The 17305-nt window shown below is 35.3% G+C and overlaps 1 protein-coding gene across 1 annotated transcript in view; it reads left to right on the forward strand.

Moving 5' to 3' along the window:
* The window catches only part of Ppp3ca (protein phosphatase 3 catalytic subunit alpha), a 250891-nt gene that overhangs the window by 176141 nt on the left and 57445 nt on the right, over window positions 1-17305 (forward strand). Inside the window, exons 3-6 of the mRNA XM_042701565.1 lie at window positions 3190-3314; window positions 12077-12188; window positions 13773-13918; window positions 15883-16022. Coding sequence (XP_042557499.1) covers window positions 3190-3314; window positions 12077-12188; window positions 13773-13918; window positions 15883-16022 — 523 coding nt within the window. The remainder of the gene's footprint in view (window positions 1-3189; window positions 3315-12076; window positions 12189-13772; window positions 13919-15882; window positions 16023-17305) is intronic.

The raw sequence follows: 17305 nt of genomic DNA on the forward strand, positions 1-17305 counted from the left end.
TCTGTAATTGATGCATTGTCTAGTTTGTCTATCCCAAGAGTTTACTCAGCTGCAGAGGTCCCTTATTACTGTTCTAGCTGTTTATTGTGTTTTAAACAATACTCTGCTATAGTGTATAGAGATGAATGACCCCTTGACAACCTCACTGTTCAATGACTCCTATTTGTGGCAGGCAGAATCTAACACTCACATGCACACACATTTATCTTTGTTTTCCTTTGTATGTACATCAACTCTCCAAACCTATGATTTCAAAACTTAATAACTAACTTTCTAGCAGTGATATTAAAGGTAAAAAAAAAAAAAAAAAAAAGCAAAAGAAGGCTCAAGCTTTTTCCCTCAGTAAGAAATGAAAACAAACATTTTCTACATGTTAGAGTTTTATTTGTCCTACATCAGAATTCAAATTTTTCAACTTAGATCAAAAGTTATTTATCCCACTCATATAAAATTATTTCCAGTAAAAGTGAGCCAAGACTTGAGGCATAGCTCAAGTGGTATCTGGCAAGCACAAGACTATAAGTTCAAACCCCAGTACATGTACATGAATAGTGGGTGAATGGATGGATGGACGAGTCCTTGTGGGCCAAGAGTCATGGAAGTACAAAGGTAATTGTTCCTTAGGTCTTATTTAGAATTGGCTGTGTTTCCTGACAGTAAAAGACAAGCACTGTATGAACACTAAGCATATTAGCCACTCCTGTCCCACTGGGCTGTATTACCAGGATATTAGTATAATCATACTTCTCTCAGTGACTTTTGTCTATGCAAAACACCAGGACAGGCATTGCCTCCTCTTCAATTCAAATCAGCTACTTAGCGTATCTGATAGTTTCTAGTTCTCCTATGCAAAAGCACAAGAAGTATTTGTGCTTATAGGGAAAGCATATCAAATTGCTAAAGGGTATAAACAGCAATGGCCCACCATTTTTTTTCATTTTAGTATCTTTAGTTTGTTAATTTTACTTACATGACTTCATTTTTTACTTTTCTCAATATCCATTAAAGTTATAATTTTTAAATAAGTTTTTTATTGTGAAAATACTGTACAGAGGGGTTACAGTAACGATTACATTTCTTATCCAGCATTGTTGCCTCCTCCTTTGTTTTTCCCCTACCATCCCGTCCCTCCCACCTCCTCAACTACACCCACACCCCCCACCCCTGCCTAAATTGTAAAGTTGTGTCTTGTACATCTCATTGTTGCAATGGGTCAATCTATATCCCTGTTTAAACATTTTGTTTTTTCCTTTCCCCTCCCCAAATTATACCAACATCAAATACAGTGAAAACAGGGTTATACCATGAGGGAGGGATATACAAAGCGACAGAAAAATCACATGGTACCTTATAAATACTTTAGAAATAATTAGCAAGGAAGAACAAACCACTTGTGTCCCTATCTTGGGGTTCATTTCACTTAACTTCATTTTATCTGAGCTTTTCTGCTTGACTCAGACATATACTAGTTATTGCAAATAAGGGAAACCATGGGACCTATGTTTCTTTGGGTCTGGCTTACTTCACTTAATATTTTCTCCAAGTCTTTCCATTCCTAACAAATGGGGTGATGTTATAATGTAATTTTTTAGAATATTCAGCCATGTAGTTATATATTGTCTTAGAGCGTTGGAAGACTTTACTATTATTGCTATTCATGCTTCTATGTTTTGGTGCTTTCTACTTCATTTGAAACTTAAGTTGACATGTAGCAATAATACTACACACTTATGGACTATACATGTATAGTGATCAAATCAGGGAAGATCACATAGCCATTGACTTAGAATCATGTCATTTCTTTGTGAGGATATTCAAATTCTTCTCTTCTGGATTTTGATATGAATAAACAATAATCAGTGCATTATTAATGGTAAGTATAAGATTGCACTAGAGCCCCAGAATTTATTACTCTTATCTAATTGTAACCTTGTATCTGTCAATCAGGCCTAGAAATGCCTACCCCTAGCAAGCTACTGAGTACCTTGCACACAAGCAGTGGTCTGTTAGGGATGACAAGTAAATAATGGATACACTGCCGGGCACTGGAGCTCATGCCTGTAATGTTAGCTATTCAGGAGGCTGAGATCTGAGCATGACAGCTCTAAGCCAGCCTGGACAGGAAAGTCTATGAGACTCTCTAACCACCAAAAACTCAGAACTGGAGCTATGGCTTACATAGTAGAGCACTAGTCTTGAACAACAACAACAAAACAAAACAAAGCAAAACAAAACAAAAAACCCTCAGGGACTGTATTCAGATCCTGAATTCATGCCCCAGGACCTTGCCAAACTATGTCACCTACACTCTTTTCCACATGGGTATGTCTGAGATTTTAATCTTTTTGAAGGCTCTGAATGTGGCGAATGAAATAAAAATTATCGCACAATCACTTTTTAAAAAGACATTAAATAGTTCTTTCAAAAAATGGTTTATAAGAGAGGGTAAGAATTTTTTTAAAAACTGAGTTCCCAATTGTTTCATTCTCTTTGAGTAGTTGTACAGGGGGTTCAATTCAATGTGTCAATTTATGATGTTTATACTAGCTTTTCCAGCTGTTAATATACAGTTAATTTTTAATAGCTATTATTAGAATACATCATATAAAATATCCATTTAGAATTTAACTTGTGGTGAAGTTTGTACATTTTAGTGATACATAATGACGTATATTGTAATTGATTACATCTTAGAGCCAGTGAAATACCATGTATATATATAGAGAGAGAGACTTTTCCTTTTTCTTCAGAAGGTGATAATGTATAGTGGCTAGACTTCAGACATCTGTTGTGCATAGATTGCTTCTGTGCTGGCCTTGCCTTCTGTCTGCAAAATGAAAACCTGTCCCAGGACATTGTTAGACCTGAACTAGAATAGGCTTAGAAAGTTCTTAACAGGGTCTCGTGTACAATGGTTAAATAGCCAGTGCTGTGATAATTATCCCTATTTTTCCCAGTTAATTTGTGAATTAGTACACCTGTATGCTAAAGCCCATGCTGCCACTATTTATATTTAGAGCAAATCTTGAGCAAGGCATTTCACTTTTCTCTCTTACTTTCCTTTTCTGCAAAATAATGTTTTGGCAAAGATTAACTCTAAATTGATTCCGGCTTTAAAGTTCTGTGATTTTATATTCGAATTCAGAGGCATATTGTGATCCTAAAATGAATCTTGCTTGTGTCTTTCAGTTTGTGGGGACATCCATGGACAGTTCTTTGACTTGATGAAGCTCTTCGAAGTGGGGGGATCACCTGCCAACACTCGCTACCTCTTCTTAGGGGACTATGTTGACAGAGGGTACTTCAGTATCGAAGTAAGTCCATACTGTTCTTTCCAGCTGCTCAGTTATGAAGCCATGTGAGCTTAGTGAAATAAGTGATAACGGTCATTGCCTGCAAGAATCCCTGGTCTAGAGCAGGGATTCAAATGTCCTTAAATGATGGGTGTTACCTTTCTTGCTTTCAGTGGATTCCTGCTTGCTCTTTAGTGCATGGAGGTTTTAACCAGCTGGTTAATAGTAAGATTTTGTTTCTTTTCGTACATTTTATCTATGTACAAACTTCCAAGTATATGTTTGTTTGTTTATTTATTTATTTATATTTCCCATTGATAGAACTGATCAAAGTTGGTAAAGTAAGCAGAAATGTGTTTGCATGTATGTGATGTGTAATTAATTGTGAGACAGTAAGTTAGACAGTAAGTTGCCTTCTTCAGTTGATACAAAGGGCCCTGTGTGTGTTTATGTACGCCACTTATGACTGCTATATTTTATTGTTGTTGTTTTTTTGAGGCACCTATCATTGAAACTGAGGTAATTTGGCAAACTCATTAATTAAAACAAAACAGATAACCTTTGAGTAGCATACAGTCTGTAGGCTTTATGTTAGTAGAAATTACACTCAAAACCAAGGCAAGGGCTTTGTTTCATTTGTATATTTGCTCTTCCTGGTGCCTGAAGCTCTAAATCATACCAACTAAGGGCTGGACAGGTACATATTAAAAGAAACAGCTTGAAATAAGAATAAGTTTAAAAATATTCAGCATAATATTTGATTTAATAAAAAGGTTATTAAGTGTCAAAAAAAACATGCCACCCTTAAAACGCTTTTGTTTTAAATTTTTTAAGCACACCAGTTGCAGAGTTTAGTTATGTAATTACAGCTATTGACTGTCTCCATGTTTGTATATACATATACATATATTATGCATACCTGTGGACATAGAGACATATATAGAATCCTGTATAAACATATATAAACTCATTCACATGCATATAAACATTTATATATTCATATACATATATAATTTTTAATACATTTTTCCTCCAGCTTGTTAAAAGTACCGTTAAACACCAGAAGTATGCCTGCTCTATAAGTAGACTCATGAAAAATATAAAGACATGTGACAATAGTCATTGGCTCTTTAGAAACCCAAATCTCATATAGGAAAATATGACCATAAAAATCTGTGTAGACTCTTAAAACCTGGAATAGGGGATCATCCAATGTTTGAGTGTTTGAATGAATTATTTGAAATCTGTGATACAGCAAATACATATTGTTGACTATAGAAAGGTGTGAATAATGGGAATCTGTGGGTTTGGGGAAACTGGGTGAAAGAACAAGGAAGATTTAGTTGAGTGAACCTCATAAGCTAACTTTCATGGAATGATTATGTACAGATTATCACATCAGAGGTAGTATCTGCCACAAGCCACAGCACTAGCCTCTACGTTTGGTAGTTAGAACAAGGCAGAGAGTCATCTCTCTGGTAAAAGCCCATAGATGGGCACACAGGAGCTTGTGTGCCTCGCTCCCACATCGGGTGTAGTGATGTGCTGGACTAGAAGCAGGGCAACCTCATGACCCAAGACAGCTATAGTGGCTTCCACCCTCCTGTTCTCTACATGATATTCAGAAAAAAGGTGCCTGCAGTGGCACCAGTGGTTTACAGCAGCTAAGGAGCAGAATTTGTTGATGTGACTGACATGTGACGAAGTGTGAGAAAAGCACTGAGAAGTAGGAAATGCAAAGACAGCTTCATGGTTTCTTCTCCATTGTACATCTGAGGAGGTAGTAAAGAAATGACTTTAGTATCCATGAATCCATCTTCTTCACTTAACTTTTTCAATGCTCTTAAGTCTGGATATGAATGAAATAGGTGTTCCGTCTTCTTGGAAGCTCATTTTCTGTTTCAGGAAGTCCTGGTAACCTGTTCGTAATAGTTGTTTTTATCAGCCATATCATGAAGTGGTATGTCGAATAACATTATTATAAGATGTATTGTTTTTTATTGACTTGTTTTTTTTGCGGGTCCTGGGGGCTCAAATTCTGGACTTGGGCACTGGCCCTCAGCTTCTTTTTACTCAAGGCTTGCACTCTACCACTTGAACCACAACACCATTTCCAGCTTTTTCTGTCATTAATTGGCGATAAGAATCTCATGGACTGTCTGCTCAAGCTTGCTTCCAACTGTGATCCTCAGATCTCAGCCTCCTGAGTAGCTAGGATTACAGGTGTGAGCCACTAGTGCCTAGCTAGTTATGATTTTTAACGATGTATTTTGTATCTCTTTAATGTCACCAGAACCAAAAATAATATTGAATAATCTGGTCGTGAAGAAAAGGCACTAAATCATAGTGCCTAAATAACAAGTATCTGACTCTCTGTCTTTAGATTATGTGACTTGTTCATCTCTTTGGCTCTTCATTTTTGATAGATTGATTGATTTATTGACTAATTGATTTGCAGTGCTGGTTATTGAACCCAAGTGCACCACCACTGAGCCCCACATAGCCCAGGTTTTTTACTAGAGGAGTGTAGCCTTTTGAATTTTGGGCCTCAAGTCACTTGAAATTTCCTCAGCGTTTGTTAATTAGAGCTTTTAGAGCTCAATTTTTACTTTAAAAGAACTTGAAATGCGGAAATCGCTTACTTGTTCCTCAGGAGATTTTATTAAGTCTAGTTATCTAAGTATTTGAAGTAAAAATTGCATTACTTTTATAGTATGTTTCTTTTGAAATTCAAGCAGAGGATCCAAGTCTGTGTTGGTGACGGATAAGATACAGGCGTCATAGTCCATTTAAGAATCCTGAGAGTGGTACTCACTAGACACTATGCAGAAAATGAATTGTATATTTTGTAGGTGGGACAGGAGGGAAAAACTGGGAGAGAGTGATGGAAGGGGAGACATGGTTCAAAAAGAATTGTACTCTTTACTTATTACCTGATTCATGTAATTGTAACCCCTCTGTCTATCAACTCAGCAAAACAATTTAAAAAGAAAAGAATCCTGAGATGCATATACTGAAGTCTCCATCTTCAAAAGCACCTTTATATAATTTAAGTCTAAGAATAAGCCAGGCATTACAGCTCATGGCTGTAATTCTAGCTACCCAGGAGACTGAGATGTGAGGATCATGGCTCAAAGCCAGCCCTGCAGTAAAATCCATGTGCCTCTTATCTCAAAACAGATGAGCAAATAGCTAGAATTGGAGATTGCCAACCTTGAGTAAAAAAGTTAAGCAAAAATGTGAGGCCTTAAGTTAGCACCATCACAAAACAAGCAAGCAAACAACAGCAACAAAAACAATAAGTCTGAGAGTATATACTTATTATGTACATACAAAAGTGACAGACTATCTTATATGTGAAATGATCTGCTTTATTTCAGCTTTGATCATTGAGGGGTTTTGGAAAAGCACCATGGCACCATATTAACATACAGCAGATATTTAAGTAAAAATCTGCTTATTGAGCATACTTTGGGATATTTGTTATGGACTTAAGAATACCACTTTGCTTGCAAGGTGTAAATGCTGTTGTTTGCATGGTATAAATAATCTCATTTATTCCTCACAGCTCTTGAAGAAACTTGTAAATGTTTTCCTTGTATGTGGTGCCTACTCAGGGACTTAAAGAAGGTCACACACATACTAATTGGCAGTTCTAGCATTCAGACAGGACCTGTGCTCTTTCTATTTCCCCTATGTTCGCATTATATTATTGAATATGCCACATTGAACCTCAAGAAATACACATATCAATAATAAAGAAAGTGATATGCACTCACATTTACCCAGGCCTGAGCAGAAATACGCACACAGCACACAACCCCACCTTGCTAATTGGAACGTCAAAATACTCTGTATGATATGATATTGTTTACTTAGAAAATTTCTAAAGTAAGAGCTTCATTTCCCAGTATGTGTTTCTCCAGAAGTGTCAAAAGAGTTTTGATTCATCTCATCCATTCATGGCTATGCTGGAGTGTTCTCCTTTGACTCTGTTCTGAGCATAGACATTTAATGTTTACCAAATCAGCTCAAAAGTAGAGGTTCATAGTTCTGATAGTCACTGCTAAGTATTTCCAGACTCTGGGTAGCCTGCTCTGCACGGCACACATTGATCATTTTGTGTGCTCCCTATCCATCCTCCCCAATTTTGTCTCTTTTTTTGGTGAAATCATTTAGAAGTCGTTTCACACAGTTAGCCCCCAAACAAGCAAGTCTTTGAGTAGTGATGAAAGAAATAATTTTGTTCAGGGAAATATTTTAACTTAACACCAAATACTATTTTTTTGATTGTGGCCTTATGCCATCTAAGATCTTTGATCAAGCATTATATGTATATAGATCTACAGTTGAATATGTTTCTCTGGGAACACAGGGGGAAAGCTCAGAATTGCAAACAGAGGCAGGCACAGCTGTTTCTTCTATTTGCTTCATCTAATGTCTTCTAGCCATTCTGCCATGCCAAATGCCAGTGAGCTGGGCTGTCCTGTTCTGCTTACTTCCAGATCCCACCCCAGGCCTCAAACACATTTAAGTGTGACAGGTTGTTGTGTTTATTAGCTGTGAATTCGTAGATCAGAATGAACCACAGCAAGCCAGGCAGAACTGCATGCTTCAGCCTGAGAATAACAAGCAAGTGGTATAGCATGTGATGGTAGGTGTCAGGGTAAAGCCAGCGACATGAGGAAGAAATTGTCTGGCTGTCTCCCTGTTGCCTGTGGTCTTTGTAGTATATTGCTATTCTGCTGCTGTTTCTCTGCATGCTTGTCAGACTCTGCAAATGATGGCTTAGAGAAGCTACATTTGACATTTCTGTAGGTTGGATCAGTTCCCAACACATCCTCTGTGCAGTGGTGGAAAGGCAGTGCTTTGGCTTGGAATGTTTCACGGCATAGAGAGCCAATCACCCAGTGAACCGATGTGTCGATGGCTTAAACTACATATTTTCTTTCTTATGTCCTTGTTTCTTCCTTGATATTTACTTTATTTCCCTATGTGTTTTTCCCCCCAAGAATATTCACCATTAAAAAGCATAAACTACAAAGTCAGTTTTGGGCATTATCATTATTTTCAGTGAGCTGATTACACTAATGAAGCAAGTGGTATATGTAGTGCCACTTCATTGGGAAAGATTCACATATTAAAGTAGGAGAAAGCTATTTCTAGGGCAAAAAATGTTAAAAAAAAAAAAAGAGGGGGTTCAGTCTTCTATCTGGTATAACCCAAGTTACAACTCTTAAGTCATAAATATTTGTTTATCCAAGGGTCAGGACAGAAAGAGTGCTTACTACACTCATTTACATGTCACCATGCAAACAGATAGGTGCCATATGGTACTATTTCTACCTTAACAAATAATCCAGTAAAACTTGTGTTCATATAAGCCATCCGATACCATATAGACAAAAGCAAACGGTTACTTAGCTCATGCTTCTTTGCTTCATTGATTGTGATTTTTTTTCTTTACAAGAGCCTGTACTGTTTAAAAATTAATGTCAGGTTATAATTTTAAGATCATCAGCTCTTCAAAATGTTGGAACATAACATAGCAAAGGAGTTGCCAACAAGACTGCGGTACTTGGCAACTCTCTCCTACCAGATGTTGAGGGGAAAGCCTGGAAGGGCTCCTCCAGCCTACCTACCATTGCCTTTACCATACCCCCTCTTCCATACGGGCTGCATTTGTGATTTTATAGAGACTAGACTTTGAAAGATATTCTAGCTACAAGGGAGAAGAAATAAGATACTAAAAAGAGTATCATTTTCAAAGTATTTGCACCAAGAATTTGAAAATTGAGTTCCCCTTTTCCTTTCAGTTTTTTCTCTTTTCCCCCACTTCCTCCCTCTTCCTGTTTCTCCCTCTTTTCCTTCTCAGTTACAGAAATGTAATGAATCCTTCTTGAGTTCCTATGATATGCTGGACACTTTACAGCCATTAAATAATCAAGCAAATTAAACGTGTATTGAATTGTTTAGAAGTTGTACTTAAGAAATGCTAAAAATATTTAGAAATTAGAATATTTCTGTATCAGTCTTAGGTTTTCAGTTAAGAAGGATTTATAGTAATTAAGACTAGAGGCAGTAATGTTATAAAGCTATATGCTAATACAAAAATCTTGAACAGATGGCACAAAAGAATGTGCAGGTCTTAGAATATGATTCCTCTAATAGTTTAATGGAGTTAAAAGATGCATTTTGGCTTTTAGTTTAAAAGATAACCTTATTTTAGAATAACATTCCAAATGTCCACCAATAAAAATAAATAAAATAAGTTGTTACAAAAAACTAAAAATATCAAATAAATAAAGATATCAAATAAAACAATTACAGCATAACTACAGATGTCATTATGTTTATTACATTTTCAAAAAGTTACTGACCAGGGAGGGGATACATGTATGTAAAGGTTCATTAACTTATAGTTTGTGAGCCTAACTTTAAATACACAATATACTTTTCTTTTAAATAAAATTTAAAAATAGCTGTAGTACATGTATGTATTCTTGCCCACAAATGAATACATCAAATATTGCAATTTTGGTGTGTTCTTATATTTTAAAATTTTTATATAACGATTCCTATTCCAAGATAGACATTCTAACTTAGCACACACACGGATATATAATATACGCTATCTATTTCAGCTAAAGGTATAGCTTTGTAAAACTTAAGTTGGCAACAGTTCTGTTACTGACATTAATGACACTCTCTAATTATTGTTTCCAAAATGTGAGAAGAGTTTGAATGTTATTAATATTGATTAAGGGATGATTGGTTAATTGATTGTGACAAGGGCTCATTAAGTAGCATCCTCTGGTCAACAATCACAGACTGGACTCAGCTGTGTGATCCTCTGAGCCAAGTGCAGAACAGCAAATAGGTAGTTGCACTCATATACAGAATCTAGAACTTTAAAAAAAGGACAGTTGTTTAGGGAGATTGGGGAAAGGAGGGGAAAGAGGTGCAGCTTTTGGGGAGAGGAAGAGGAAATGGGAAGGTGATGTATAAATACTACAAAGTACATAATACATATTTATGAAGATAGAGTACCATGAAACCCATGAAAATTTTTAAAAGAAGACAGGTGGAGTTAGGATGGTTAAGAAAGAATCGTTTAGATGGAATCAATTTGATCAAAGTACAAGTAATGCATGTTTTAAATATCACAATGAACCCTCCTCTTGGGAGGCGTCTGCCTCCCAAGTGCTAGGATTGTTGTTATGCACGACCATATCCAGCTACAAATACTTTTGATTAAAACATGCAAATATTGCTCTAAAACCCAATATCTAATAATGGGAGAACTTTCTATTTAGAACAGATCATAATGTATCAAGTGCCAGTTGGCCAGACCATTTTGATCAGCTCTTCAGAAATACATTACAATCATGTGAACTTAATCTAATAACCATAATTAAAGTGATAATTAGAAAAAAGTAACATATATAAATTAGAAAAAGTAACATATATATAATGTAATGCCAACCCATTATTTTTATTTATTTCAATCATAATTTCATAGTTAGAATACTATCTCACTTGAACAATAAAATAACATATACTTGGTTCCACAACATTTTCTCTAAACCTTGAGTTATACATTCAAACATAATTATTTCCACTGATTTCATAAATTATAATAGTTGATGAAGATTCTTCCTCACAGTTACCCTTTTCCCTGTGGGCCTTAATTATCTAGTATACCTATTACATGTTGAAAAGCTAGTTATTATAGTGTAAACATTATGATTGTTTTGTTTTTAACTTTTGGTAACCAGAATCTCATTTGTCTCGATATTTCTGTGAATTTTCATCTTCTTGGCTTCACTCTTAGACAAAGACTTGAAGATTAAATAGCAGACTTGTTCTGTTTTGAAGGAAAGTGTTCTTTTCACTGTGGATTCTTAATGAATGCCAGTTGATGACAGTGAAGTTGGTGTTGATACTCAAGTATTCCAGTTATCTTAGCTCGCCATCTAGTCTGTGTCAGCAAAGCTTAATTCCAAACTAAGGCCATCATTATCACACAAATGGAAGGGCCCTACTTGGCCCCTGAAAGTTTTAAGTGGTATGAAATAGATTCCCTAATAGTTATATATGTGATGAGATTTCCTACCCTTCAATTCAGTTGTATTTGTATTAAAATAAAAGATTCTAAATAAAGATAAAAAATAAAGTGTTCTCTAAGTGAATAAAAGACAACAAAAAATAAAGAACACTGAAATAGAAGACAAACAGATGGAATAAAAAGTAAACAAGGAGTTGGTAAAGGGCAAAATGTAATAGAAAACAAGAACATAACCCAAGTCAACCTGACTTGAACGTGCTTGCTTTCAAATCTTGTCATGTCTTTCCATCTCAGTTTACTGGGTTTATAAATAATTAGGCTTATAAGAGAAGTATCTGTTTAAATTCATTAATTATTTTCATCATATTTTTCTCATATGCTATATTAGAATATTTACATTTAGACTTTTTCTTTCCAGATTCTTTTTTTTAAACCAACCTTTCCCACTTCCTACATCCCACACTGTTTTCTGACCCTATACAATCCATTCTGTGTGCAATTATTAGTACGTGTGTGTTTAAGACGTACATAAACATTAGCTTTATACCAAAGCAGTGTTTTCTTTGATTCTTAATATCTTTCTGAATAAGGTTTTTGTTGGGTAATTTTGGTCATGGTAATGTATTCAATTTGTGACCTTATGATTTGTAAGTAATGAAAGTGTATCATGGAAAGATGATTATGTTCATGTTATTTATATTTTTATTTTTCTCAGTGTGTGCTGTATTTGTGGGCCTTGAAAATTCTTTACCCCAAAACACTGTTTTTACTTCGTGGAAATCATGAATGTAGACATCTAACAGAGTATTTCACATTTAAACAAGAATGTAAGTATACTTTGCAGCTTCTTCCTTTAATATCACATGTCCTAAATAATTATTGTAATTGATAACTGAGAATACTTCATATTATGATACATTGTCTAAAATTAAATACTTAAAATAGAATTTCATGTCATGCAACATTTTTGTCTAAGCATGAGCTGTTTCAGGTGTTCAGCATGTATGGTTAAATTACAAATTGTCTATAAAGTGACCTATAATTTGAGGTAAAACATGATGTAATTTATAGGAAACACAGAACAGGTTACCTTTTAAAACTGGCCAGAGCCGGGCGCTGGTGGCTCACGCCTGTAATCCTAGCTACTCAGGAGGCTGAGATCTGAGGATAGCGGTTCAAAGCCAGCCCGAGCAGGAAAGACTGTGAGACTCCTATCTCCAATAAACCACCAGAAAACCGGAAGTGGCGCTGTAGCTCAAGTGGTAGAGCGCTCGCCTTGAGCTGAAGAGCTGAGGGACAGTGCCCAGGCCCAGAGTTCAAGCCCCATGACCGACAAAAAAAAAAAATAAAAAAAAAACTGGCCAGAATATTACTCTTTGGAAGTAGTTTGCTGCTAATTTAATCTTATATCCAGAGGTTCACACCCATAATCTTAACTCAACGCCAGTACCAGCAAAAAGTTAAGTGAGAATCCCATCTCAACAAAATAGCTGGATATGTCAGTGTGTGCCTGTAATCCCAGCTGAGTAGGAGGTATAAGCAGGAGGATGATCATGCTCTAAACCCCTTTGTCTCCTGAGACGTAAGATTTTTTTTTCTCCTCTGTCATTTAGTCCTATAAATAATGGAACATAAAGACTTTTCCCAAAACACTAGCTATAAATAAGGAAAAAACAATCTGCCATGAAATAGAAAAGGTTTAGAAAGCATCTTGCCTTTGCTTTTCTCTAAATCTTTCAAGACTTACCAGATAGCTCTGTGGCCATCTTTCTGTTGATCATCCACTTGTTTATATATTTTTTTTCACATTATATTTGTAGCTAAATAACCAATGTGTACATAACAGTCTTTTCTTTGCTATCCAAAGGCTTATTTAAAAAAAAAAAAACCAGTAGAGACTGTGGATAAATGACATATATATTAATAATCTAGCTATATATATATTTATGCATATATATATAAACATATAGTTAGATTAAAAGGTTAATATAGCCAGGTGCTGGTGACTCTCTCCTGTAATCCTAGCTATTCAGGAGGTTGAGCTCTGAGGATCATAGTTTGAAGCCAGCCTAGGCAGGGAGACTCTTACCTCCAGTTAACCACCAAACAAAGCCAGAAATGTATGGCTCAAGTGGTAGAACAGTATCCTTGAACAAAAGAACCAACCAAGTGTGAAGCCTTGCATTTAAGCCTCAGTAAAGGGGATGGTATTAATATGTATGTTCTGAAAATCTCTATTTGATTATGTCTTAGAATTCTGTAATAAACGTTAAACTACTATAATTGAGTCTAGCTTTATGCTCATAGCATTGTCCTAACAAGAAAATATTAAGCAGAAATAAAACTATTTAAATGCAGTGAGCCTAGTTGTGAACTCATGGAAAATGTTTGCTTTGAATCATATTTAAAAGGTAAAATAAAGTATTCAGAACGCGTGTATGACGCTTGTATGGATGCCTTCGATTGCCTTCCCTTGGCTGCCCTGATGAACCAACAGTTCCTGTGTGTGCACGGTGGCTTGTCACCAGAGATCAACACTTTAGATGACATCAGGAAAGTAAGTGCTGCTCTGTTTTCACATTGGATCACTCAGTATGAGTACAAAGACCTTAATTACCCGACCTTACCCTGACTATGTAACATCATCAGCATGGTTTTCTCCTTTGGATTGAACTTTGGTCTCAGAAAAGAAAGGTTGATTTCTACTTGTAGAGTGTTTATTTCTAAAGGCTGAAGGTTTGTTTTACCAGATGACATGTATCACTGGAAATACAAATATTTGATCTCTAAAAAACATGCCCCTTTTCATTTCCCTTTGGCTTCTTTCAAATTATCATTCTATATTCATGATAAATTGTGATGGAAATGTTGCTTTGCCCTTAGAAAAACACATCTTCATCTTTCAAATGTATCCACGTCATGTTCTTTTATATCTACTATTTGTTATAACTTAAAATGTATAAATAATAGTCTAATATATTAATTTATTGTACGAGATAATTAAGTGAAAAATGATAGACTTTTTAAACAACTTTTTTTGAACTTAGCTTTGGCTATTTCTATTCTTTTAGCCATCAAAAAGATAACTGAGGTTGAATGTAGATGTTATTTCTTTTTATAAAAAATTAAAACAATACAGGATTGTTTTATGTAGTAAGAGATACAATCTTGGAATGTTTATAACTCTGATCATTGTAGTAGTGTAAGAGAAAAATGAAGTTAATCAATTCATTCTTCTATAATCTTCTTTTGAAATCAATAACTAAAATCTCCTGGCAAATTAGGTAGATTTTTTTTGTAATGCCTTCCATCCCCAGAATTTATGTTCCAGCTTATTTCAAATATTATGTTTTATATATATATATATATGTATATATATATATATATATATATATATCATTATACCATACACTTAACCATAAAATGATTTTTAGCTTTGCCCATTGACATGTGTTGATGGGAGTTTCAACCTCATTTGACTTAATTTTACATTTGTTTACTTTTACTGTAGATGAAACAAACTTTTAGAAAGTGCTTTGTCAATTTTTTCAGAAGAAAATCTATGCCTTTGTGGCTTTCCTGTTTCTTTATTTGAGGGACAGGAAAGCTGTTGTACCCCTAATTAATAAATTCTTATTTTTCTGAAATTCTATACATTTATGAACAAGTATTATTTTCCTTGAATGATTTAAAATGCATAAATCATTTAAATCTCTTAAAGCAAAACTTGTAATGAATAAGCATAAAATTGTGGTCAACATTATGGTTGAAATATAGAGTCTTTGCCTCAAAACCATTATTGATGTGTATTCCAGGTAAAATAGAAAATGTGTTTGGTTGTCAGCCTAATGTGTTTCACGTGCCTCTGTTAGCATTTTCAAAATATTAAAGTACAAGCCTGAATAATATCAATCCTCATCAGATTTTCATAGATATTTTCCAAAGGGGTTTTATTATTTCTACTATTTCACTAAATGCATGTTAAAGTTAAAATATGATTGAAATGTGGCTTTGATAAACATCTGCAACTAGAAAACTCAACGTTCTGGTAAACCTGTGAAATGCAGAATTCTGCTAAATAACCTACAACAGAATTGGGGTTTCTTTGCTGCTTATCATTCCTCTTTTTTGAGTCATTATCAACTGCTAAACACTTTGTGTCACTTAGTGACTAAGACATTTGAATAGAAAAACCTAAGTGAAGACAAAATGTTGTAGAAGAATGGAAGATGGGGAACAGGAGGAGAGAATAGGGATTAAAGAGGCAAAGGGAGAGATGAAGATAGTTAACAAATGAGTTCATCCTTAAAAGTAAGGAAGGAAAATTGGAGAGAAGGGGGAGAGGGAGGAGGGACGGAGGGAGGAGCAGGATGCAAATGGAAGAGAGGGCAGTAAAGGGAATCTCAACCAGTTGTGTTGCAGGTAGGGCAGATGAGTACTACAAAGAACAGATTTCTTACGTTTTCTGAATTCAGGTTTCCAAAGATTAGTATTTTGCTCTCTGTCTTCTATTTTTCTTAGTTAGACCGATTCAAAGAACCACCTGCTTATGGACCCATGTGTGACATCCTGTGGTCAGACCCCCTGGAGGATTTCGGGAATGAGAAGACTCAGGAACATTTCACTCACAACACAGTCAGGGGGTGCTCATACTTCTACAGGTGAGGCCTGACTACTTGCCAGCTAGAATATGTTTGTCTCATGAGTAGAATATATCCATCGTGTATTGGATTTAGTTGTGATATTTGCATAGCTTCTTTAGGAAACAAATAGGAATCAAAGATTTACCCTTAGAGTTTGTTTGGAATGGGATCTTACAGTTGGTAAACTAAAAAGTAAGCGAATGAAAAAGGAGATAAATGAATATATATGCTAACACACACATATGAAAGATAGAAAATACGAAAACCTTGTTAGAGGAGGGTAGAGAGGCTACTATAAATGATGGTAGCATATAATAAAACATTCTATATTCAAGAACGGTAGGAAAAATTCATCACTGACCCTTGTTTATCACTTAATCCCATAACTATATTTTTTAAATGGACTAGTTTTCATAACTTAAATCAGAAAGCCAGCTGTCTAGTGGTTAATTAAACCCTTACATTTTCAAGTTGGTTTGACTTCAAGTTTGTGAGGCTTTTTGGATAGATTAAAATGAACATCTACAAGGTATTTAGGTAGGATCGTACATTTAGTTTTAGCACCTTTGGTAAGTCAAGTTGAGAATATGTGCATCGTAAAGCTTACATTTTCTAAGGCGGATTTGCTTACCCATGCTACTTCAGAACATTTCAAAAAGGAATCAAGAGCACAGGCAGGTATCTGGTGGCTCACTGTCTTCCTGATCTGCCCCCTCTGTTTTAGCCTCTGCATCCCATGATCCTACTGCACTAGAGTCCCTCACCAAATACATGCAGCCATGTGGATGCTGCCACATTTCACTTCTCAAATAGGTGCTCTTTGTTCCAACATAAAAACAAACCCAAAGTTAATGCTCAGTTCCAGCTAATGATAAGGGAGAATTCAATAAAACACAGCCAGTCACGTCTCTTACCTCTGGAGAGTAGGCAGGTATCCTCCTTTGTATAACCTTGAGCGATGTCTATTCCATGGCAGAGCATTTTGTTCTCTATATTAAATTTCATTATAGAGAAGAAAGGTTTCTTTTTTACCTCTGTTAACGTAACTGGGAAGTTGAAGTTTGTGAACAGAAAATCTTGTTCTCTCTAGAGCCTCCTTCAAAGAATGGTTCTGTTGTACATATTAATAGACAATTTTATTCACCACAATATAATGTGTTAATAAAAAAATTCAAATCTGAACAAAGTCCCAGAGTAGAGTTCTATAAAATAATATTTTTGTATTGTGAATATAAACACCAAATGTGCTGATGTCAGGAATAAAGTCTAGCAATAGCTACTCAAACTTTTATTCTCAACAT

Source organism: Dipodomys spectabilis, unplaced genomic scaffold (genome assembly GCF_019054845.1).
Source record: "Dipodomys spectabilis isolate Male_0828 unplaced genomic scaffold, ASM1905484v1 ptg000297l, whole genome shotgun sequence".
NCBI classification, from domain to species: Eukaryota; Metazoa; Chordata; class Mammalia; order Rodentia; family Heteromyidae; genus Dipodomys; species Dipodomys spectabilis.